At 44.4% G+C, this 8870-nt stretch overlaps 1 protein-coding gene across 1 annotated transcript; it reads right to left on the bottom strand.

Moving 5' to 3' along the window:
- Positions 1-2289: 2289 nt before the first annotated feature.
- FAM89A (family with sequence similarity 89 member A) lies at positions 2290-8233 on the bottom strand. Its single transcript, XM_042883657.1, has 2 exons — positions 7982-8233; positions 2290-4265 (listed from the first exon to the last, which is right to left on the bottom strand). The coding sequence occupies exons 1-2, from the start codon at positions 8231-8233 to the stop codon at positions 4107-4109; spliced, it is 411 nt and encodes a 136-aa protein (XP_042739591.1). The 3' UTR covers positions 2290-4106.
- Between the last annotated feature and the right edge of the window lie 637 nt (positions 8234-8870).

Raw genomic sequence — 8870 nt, 5'->3', positions numbered from 1 at the left:
CTCTGTTTGCAGACTCTGAACATTGCAAAACTAGACTGTGATTTAATTCTGACCATACAACTGCAGTTGTCATAGCAATAAAATGAAGGTACACTGTCAAAAAGCCTTCAAACAGCAGACACAGACCTGGTAATTCTGTTTCTAATCCTTTTACCCCACATGTAGACACTCTAGAAGAAGACTAGTGAAGATCTCACAACAGTTAATCACGTTCTCAACCACTTCACTAAGTTTTCTATTGCTGAGCTGCAGGATGTTTTTCCTGTTTTCTTGCCAGCCTTCTCCAAAGTAGCATGGGCTAAGCTGACCGTGTGGCCTAGGAGTTGCACGCTATCACTTGGTAATATACAATGTGCCTGAATAGGATGAAAAAGTCTTTTATCACATTTTCGGAAGTATCTGTGAAGCTTTCCTTTGGCTGAGGGCTCCCATCTACCACACAGCTCCTGTCTGCTTTCCATAGTAATGAGGGACATGGTTTAGTGGGGAAATATTGGCAATAGATGAACGGTTGGATTGGATGATCCTGGAGGTCTTTTCCAACCTTTTCCAACCTTTCCAACCAATTCTCTGATTATCACCAGGTATGCCTGCATCCAGCACAGCTAGGTCTGGTGGGAGAGCATGCATTTGCCATGTCATGGTGAGATACACAGCTGTGACAAAGGAGGGAGACTGAAGATGCAAGAGGTACGTTCTTAGTCATCTTTAGAGTTCACTGTACATTGCAGATTCAGTGACTGTGTAGCTGACTAAACATTAACACTCATTCACTTTACTTTCAGGGAGATGCTGTGAAAGTGAGTCAGTCAAGGATCCTGTAATATGTACTTACTGACACGTAATTCATTTTCATTGTTTTAACTAGCTGCCCTCCCCATTTTATGACTGCAGTAGTATGCTAACCTTGGACTCTTTTCTGGAGAAAACTGCTGAAAAGCCTGTAGACTTTACAGAAAACAAAGTGAAATCAGTTGTGTTGTTTCCAGTTTTATTCATTCTTGCTAGCACACAGAGAAATTATAGTAAAATAGGCAATCCACGAGGCTCCTGGAATGTACTGAGGACAACTTTCTGAGCCAGGTAATAGACAACCCCACCAGGGGGGACCAATGCAATGCTGGACTTGTTGCTCACCAGCATGAGTGAACTGATTGATGACAGCAGGATTGGAAGCTGCCTGCACTGTAGTGACCATGCAGTGGTGGAATTCATGCTCTTGAGGGATACTGAACAAGCAGGCAAAGAGCAAAATCAGAAAGCTTATTTTTAGGAAAGCCAACTCCCAGTTCTTCAGGGAGTCAGTCAACAAAACCCCCTGGGAATCTGTCTTCAAGGACAAGGGAGCAGAGCAGAGCCAGCAGATCTTTAAGGAAGCTGTCCTTAAGGCACAAGAACTCTATATCCCTAGATGCAAGAAATTGGGAAAAAAGGCAAGAGACCAGCATGGCTGAACCAGGACCTGCTGGTCAAACTGGAGAGTAAGAAGAAAATGCATACATGTAAACTGGGGCTATGGAGGAAAAATGGGAAAAAGCATTGTTATGTGGCTTGGACTGAAAGCAGCAGGCTTGTGTAGTAACACGGCTTGTTTGATCATGCGTATAACCAAACTCTGACTTGAAGCTGCATGTAACAATTACTCAAAGTCAACTTACTCAGTATTTAAGCTATACTTTCCCACCAGGTATCTCTGTTTTGAAAGAATCTCCCTACCTCATGTTGTTAGAATGTGGTGAAGAGACAACTCAGTAACTGAAACAACAGATGTGGAACTATGCTTCTGGAATAACTGTTTATTGACTTAAATTTATTATTTTTTTAAAAAACTTCTCATTAGCCAGCCAGCCATCACTGGGTTTAAATCTGGCTTAGGAATAAGGAATAAGGACCACAACTTCCCTCCTATGCAAGGCGGCCTTGAAAGGGACACAGTTCTAAAAACCTTAGCAAGTCCTAGTAGTCCATCCTTCTTCCAGTACAAATAGCATTGTGGAGTAATTCCTTGAGACATTTACGTTTCTCTTGGTACATGCCACATTTCCTAGCTCACAAGCATGCTGCATTAAAAAGCACAAATGATTTCCATTGCTAACTTTAAGCTTCATTTAAGAGAAAACTTTACGAATTTTGCTTAAGTCTGTTCTCACCATTGGGGCTGCATAAGCATCTGTAAAACAACCTTTGATTCCTGCAGAGGCAGGATTTTCTATGCTTAATTCAAAAGAAATCTTCGGGGGTGCTGGATGTATTGAAATGACAAATTAACACACACAAACATGAAGAAGCTCTGCTAAACACCGTGCTTTTTATTTTTCAGGAAAAAGCAAGAAAATAGCAGTATTTCAACAGACTAGAAAAAGCCTCATATAAATACCAAAAGCACAGCAAATTATATTCGAAGCTGATACATTCCTAGGTCAAAGCATCAAGTTGCATGCACACGTATGCGTGTACATATACACAACGCATACATGCACATAACAGTTTAAATACAGATGTAGCCATTTGGATTATTTGCATCTGACTTATTTTAGTTTTGTGTGAGAGAAGTAATTAGACCAGAATTAACAAAAAGAATTCCAGCAATTTTCACAGACTAGTTAAAGAGCTTAAACACATACACAATTACAGCACAGTCTTTACTCTTGTGGCCATTAAGTTCCACTGAAATAAACCAGTTTTAGAGAGAATGCACAAAAACTCCACCCTGAAGGTCTCCTTGCTTTTATCACTGCAACATCCTAGCATTTGCTAAAAAAACTAAGAGAATAGCTACTCCAGAAATTGATTTTGAATTCATTCTGTAAACTGTATGCATGCCAGACGTAAACCATGCAAAAACCCCTTGAGCTTTAAGCCCTTATTATTAGCTTGTGTCATGAGTCAGGCACTGTGATTTACAGCATTTTTAAAATGAAAGTTAAATGAAAATCACGTTTTGAGCTGGTTTTTACTTAAAGCAGAAATGAGGGAAGAGTAAGATAGTTGGCAACTCATGTATTCCACACTAATTAAGTGTTACAGGTACATGCTATGAAATTTTAAAAAGAAAATTGAGTGCTTTAAGTTCTGAAAACAAAAATAAGTTATACTTCAAAGAGCAAGTCAGTATAAAAAGTTTTAACGTATGCAAAGTATGTGCTCAAAATATTTATTTTGTGTTTTTAAAAAGAGCTGTAATCTACCTTACAGAAACAAAGTTCACCCAATACAAAATATTGCAATTTGTCCCATTTTGTCATATGAGAGGTCTCCTTCATATGATCCAGAACACTTGCACAAGAGTTCACGTTATTCCAAGCCACACAGTGGCAGACAGACTACGTTTGATTCTCTGCTTTTACTCCACAGTACAGTAAAAGCTAAGCAAACCATTTCAGAACAGAGTTTAGCAGGTCAAAGAGCTGTTTTGCGAGAAATCCAGACAACTGTATAAAAGTTAATGCCAAATGGCAGTACCAAGAAAGTGAATTAGATCAACAGAAAAAAAACTGCTGATAGCATTCAGTATCACATGTACAGCTTGTAAGCTGGGTGTAAGGAAGTCAAAATTAGCTTAAGAAAAAAAAATTGAACTGTGTAAACAATCCACCCAGTACAAAACTGGATGCAGCTGATAAGAGCAGAACTAGCTTAGTAGAGCTGAGGATGTGCGTGCATCCAGATGCCTCTTCAAACTGCATTTATCAATACTGTTTCAGAACAAAATCACCTATAGCTATTTACGCCACAGCAGAAGCTTCCCCCACCCCAAGGAGTTACTACAGATCAGGAAGTCATTACTGTCTTCTATGATTAAAATTCCAGTTATAAGCTATCAGTGTTTGTAAGCTGAAAACACCCACCTTGCAAATTACATTGAAAACCCTTGTCAAACATGTTTGAGGACTCTCTAGAAGTTACAGTACAGCACTTTCGTCAAGTGGTATTTGCATGAGTAACTTGTGCTGACAGCATGTTAGAGTAAGTGAATTGAATGCAAGTTAGGATAGCTGGGTGCTCCTCCTCAAGAAGAGATCCATCTGCAGAGATTCCAGTCATTCTTAGTGACTTAGTGTACGCAGAGGGAGTAGGACCAAAGAATTAAACCAGCCTTCTTATTTCTAGAAATATTCCTCCTCTTCATCAAAAAAGCCATTTTCCAGAGCATACGTGCAGTCTGCGTTAGAGTCAGCTTGGCAGGCACCTTTATATTCTTGAATGGATTCATACAGGGAGTACAGCTGACACAGAAGTGACATATCTAGCTGCCGAAGGCCAACCTGATGGGGAAGGAGTGGAAGAGAAATCAAAATAATAATATTACAAGTGTGATTTTATTTGCAACATAATGCTTTCACAGGCAACAATGTAGAAGACATACTTTTCTGATATCACTGCATGTCTTTCACACATCTCATCTTGATTAGAACTGCCCAAATAAAAAAAAAAATGCAAGTGCAGCTCTGACTGGTTTTTCGCTTCATGGCTGAGTATCTCTGCTCAGTTTTCTGTTCTATATTGACATACACAGGCAGCTGGCTTCTCTGCCTTTACACAGCTAACCACATCTAACACAATACCACATGCCACCTGAAGGCAGCAAAACTAAAGTTGAATGAGATAAGGGTGTGCATTACAGTCTGCAAACCTTCGAACATTTTTACATGCTACTCAAGATTCCTTTTGGTACTACTGGAGTTTTACATGCATTGGCCTGATTTGTCTTCAAGACCTTAGTATTTTGGGACCCCTAAACTCCTAAAATATTAGGTCCAAATCTAGTTACAGACTTGGAACAACACTGAAGTTACCCTGTAGCCTGCATCTTTATTTCAGGCACATAAATGGGTAAGTTACATTGAACACTAAATGAAGCTGGTCATTTAGCTTGAAGTGGTTTCCCTCTGTGGTAACAAAATGAAGAATTTCTTTGACATTTCCACCTATCCAGGTGAGATCACATTAAATCTGAGTTTTCTCTTACAGTAAATTAAAACTTCTGCCCAATGTAACCTTTTAAAGTACCCATTACACCTGAATTTTAGTGTTAAGCTGACTGGCTATACCTAGCAAGCTTCAGTCTTTCAGCAGGTTCTGCTATAATTCATAGGGAGGAGGGAAGGTTGTATTTTACACAGAATGAGAACTCTTACCTCAAAAACTTTTCCTTACATGTTGAAACTCTAAGAACTGGTGCATTCAGCACACAAGAAAACCACAAGAAGTTAGACGAAGATCTTTCTTTGGCTTTCCTGAGGTCCCTCCCGGCCTGCCCTACCCTAAGAGCTCCTTTATCTAAAGATGGGAGGAGGAAAAATAAGCATCACACGGCACATCACCACTCCACCATAGAAAAACAAGATACAGTGTCTTTCAGAGCCAAGCTCTATTACCTGGTCAGGTCAAGAAGCAGAGACATGATCATGCCCCCTACAGACCAGGATATCAATACTTCTGCCTCTTAGGCAGAGACAGGATGAGGTATGAAACATTATACTGAGTTCCCAGCAGATTACAGATGTGCCTTTCAGTACCCTCAGAGCCTCTGTTGCTCTTCTTCCTCATCTTATTTTTTCTTTACTGAAGACAAATGCTTTCTCTTTGCTGCAGAGTGAACACTCCGCAGCAAATCAAGCAAGCAGAACTCACTGAACTGTGCCTGCTAGCCTTCAAGTATTCTGTGACAGGAGATCAGCAATTGGACCAAAAGGGCTGCACAGAGGCAAATAAAAGTAAGTATATGCACCATATCCAGACCCATTCTACTTAAGTCATATTTGAGGTAATTTCATCAGACACATTAAGCTAATGAATGTTTACCTGCCCAAGAATAAAGTCTGAAGATCAGCCTTTATGGCTGGCAGCTAATGAAGTTTGGCTTGTTCCATCTAAACAAACTGCTCATCTCAAGTAAGAAAGAATTCTGTGAAGCTAGACTTAATACTGTAACATGTAAACATGAGAAAGATTAGGGAATCTTGCATCAGCACTAACTGTCTGAAAGACAAGACTGGTGAAGAATTATTCAGAGTGATTAGGAGAACAGGGAATGGACTGAGCAGGAAAATTTGGTATAGAGACAGAAGAGATTCCAGATGAGAGATCTTTGTCTTCAAAGGAGCGCACACAAATCTGCAACAGCTTTCCTGTCTCTGCTCAGTGCAGCACTTTAGTGCATTGAGTGACAGTCCGTTCTGCACTTAGCTGTAATCTCCAAGCTAGACACTGATCAGCAGAATCAGTTTAGCAAGTCCTAGCACCAACTAGTTATATGTAATATGTATGTAGCTGTCACCAGTGTCAATCAAACAAGAACAGCAGATCTATTGAGAAAACTACAGCCTCTAGCTCTTCACAACCTTCAAGTATGATTCTGACTGTATCAAAAGCCTGAATAAACATCCAAGCTTGCTAGCAGAAACATAATGTTCTTAATCCCAACTCATCTACATTTGAATCTAGAGATTCCTCTCATAGCACCTACGAGGCTACATACTGTGCACCCCCAAGCTATCAACATTTCTCTTCAAGATCAAAGTTCTGAGATGAATTTTTCTGTGATGCCCTTCCTCAGCCAGCATCTAAATTCACCACTCTCCTCATCAAAAAGCCAGTGCAGAACATCTTGCAGGGAAAGATGCTTCCTCATTCACTACTGAAACTCTGAAGTGAGCTCACTGCTCAGCTGTAATGTTATCTTTGGTGAAAGGAAGAATGTTCAAAACAGATAACAATGTATTATCCCCATGATGAAAGGCAGCCTATCAGTATGTGAGGGTACAGTCAGTCTGTATAGGCTACAGAGGAGCACACCTGGAACTCAGGGGACTGTTGCTTCAAAGTCTTTGGTATGCTTGTGATAAAACACTTATGAAGGAAAAAAAATAATCAAATCAGCATCAAGGATAACAGATTATCAAAGGGGAATTCCAGTGTCAAATGACTTTAACAAGCATCTCATTTGATTTCCCATTAGGAAAAGTAAATTAGATTTTTATAGGATCTAGCTTTGCTTTTCCAGAAAAGATAAAGACAACAAAGTTCATATCCTCGGGTCCCTTTACACTACCATAAAAGAAAATCCTTGCAGTGGATGGGCACTCGTGCTTCCCATCCTTTGGGGCAAAATGAGGATATAAGGCCATTTTGAGTATTGGAATTATTTGTTGAAGTATTTGTGTCAGACTAAGCGTTCACCACACTGTGCATTCCTCTTAAAGCCGCAGAAGGGTCTTTCAACAGTTTTTTTTTAGTTCCAATACCTTCCCACCATGGTAAAAGAAGCCTCAGGACGGGCAGGTTCGCAGCAATATTGTTTCAGAACACAAAGCGTGTAACATTGAAGTGGTTCATTAGTCACTGGGAGCGCATCTGGCATCAGCAGAACACCAACACCCACACGGGTGCTGAACGCAAAGGTGTGCCAGACCGCCCCGAGGAGCTGTGCTAATAACACTGCGGTACAGAACCAAAACAAGGTCTTGAGGAAAGTTGCACCCAAGCGTCCTTCACCCGAGCTAAATGAATCAGTACTCATTTTTCTTTTAGAGGACGGCGTTCCGAGATAGGTGGCACGTTCAGACGGCTGTCACCGAACAAGGCGTTCATTGAGCAGCTCCGCATTCTGAGAGCGTGGAAAATAACCATTGCGTCCTTCAGTTCCCCGTGGTATTTTTACCGAAGGGCCCACGGCATTTCTCCGAACGACCGCCCCGAGCCCAGGCTGCAGCCGCCGGGTTCCTTGGGGCCGCCCCAGCCCGCGGCCCGCGCCCACCTCCCCGCGGGCCCTATAGCCGCCATACAAAGGCCGCTGGCTTCGCCCTCCGCTCGGCGGCTCCGCACCTCCCGGTGCGCCCTTCCGCCCGGCCGCTGAGCGGCGGCACCCCCCGCCGCGCTGAGTCCCGCCCGCCACGTCCGCCGTCCCCGCCCGCCTCGCCCCGGGGGCTACGCGCCGCCGTCCGCGCGGCCGGCCTCCCCGCGTCCCACCGCCGCTCACCATCTCCTTGCGGAGCAGAGCCAGCGCCGCGTCCAGGTTGGGAGGCTTGGGGGGCCGTGGCGACCCCCGGCCGCCGCCGCTCAGCTCGTCCTGGATGCGGGACTTCTGTGCGTAGAGCCGCTCCAGGTCCCGCCAGCGCCCGCCCTGGCCGCCGCCGCCGGAGGAGGAGGAGTTGAGCAGCCCGCTCAAGCTTTTGGGCAGCGGCGGCAGCCCTGAGCCGCCACCGGGCCCCAGCAGCCCCGGCCCGCTCATGCTGCGGCGGCGGCGAGTGTCGGAAAGAGCCGCGTCGGCCGCGCTGCGGGAGGCGCCGCCCGGAGCCCGCCCCGCCTACGGGCCGCGGAGGGGAGCGGGGCGCCGCGCGGGGCTGCGGAGGGGCCGCGGGGCGGGGCGGGGGCGGGCGGAGCGCAGGTGCTCGCGGCGGGCCCCGGGCTTTGTCTGCGGCGGGGCCGGGCCTTGCCCGGGAGGGATGGCCCTGCGCTGCCCGCCCTCGCAGGCAGCGGTCGTGTGCCAGTTGCGAGCGCGGGCTGTGCGCCCTTTGTTTCCATTATTGTCTTTGCCGTTGCGTAAGTGGGTGTTTCGGAGCAGATGGCTAAGGGTGGGGTCCTATCGCCGCAACCTCGGTTGGTTTGTGCAGGTTTCTGTTGGAGAAGTAACGAGATACGGTGGTTTTTAACATTAGAGTTAGAGCTTCGCGTCGTTTCTGGCTTTGCTCACAGCCTCGTGTGGCTTTTTCGTGATTTCAGTCTCATCAGAGTCGCTGGCAATTACCTTAAATCAGCTTACATCTGAGGAATCTTTCCCCACTCTTTATTTGTATTTACTCACTACTACAGGGATTGGTACATAAGATGATATGCTCTGCATCTCAATGTTTTGTAAATTAGAATCA

This window comes from Lagopus leucura, unplaced genomic scaffold (genome assembly GCF_019238085.1).
Source record: "Lagopus leucura isolate 7727_CA_CO unplaced genomic scaffold, USGS_WTPT01 Super-Scaffold_73, whole genome shotgun sequence".
Lineage (NCBI taxonomy): Eukaryota > Metazoa > Chordata > Aves > Galliformes > Phasianidae > Lagopus > Lagopus leucura.
Note: the sequence above shows the minus strand (reverse complement) of the source record. Positions and strands in the feature narration are given on the sequence as shown.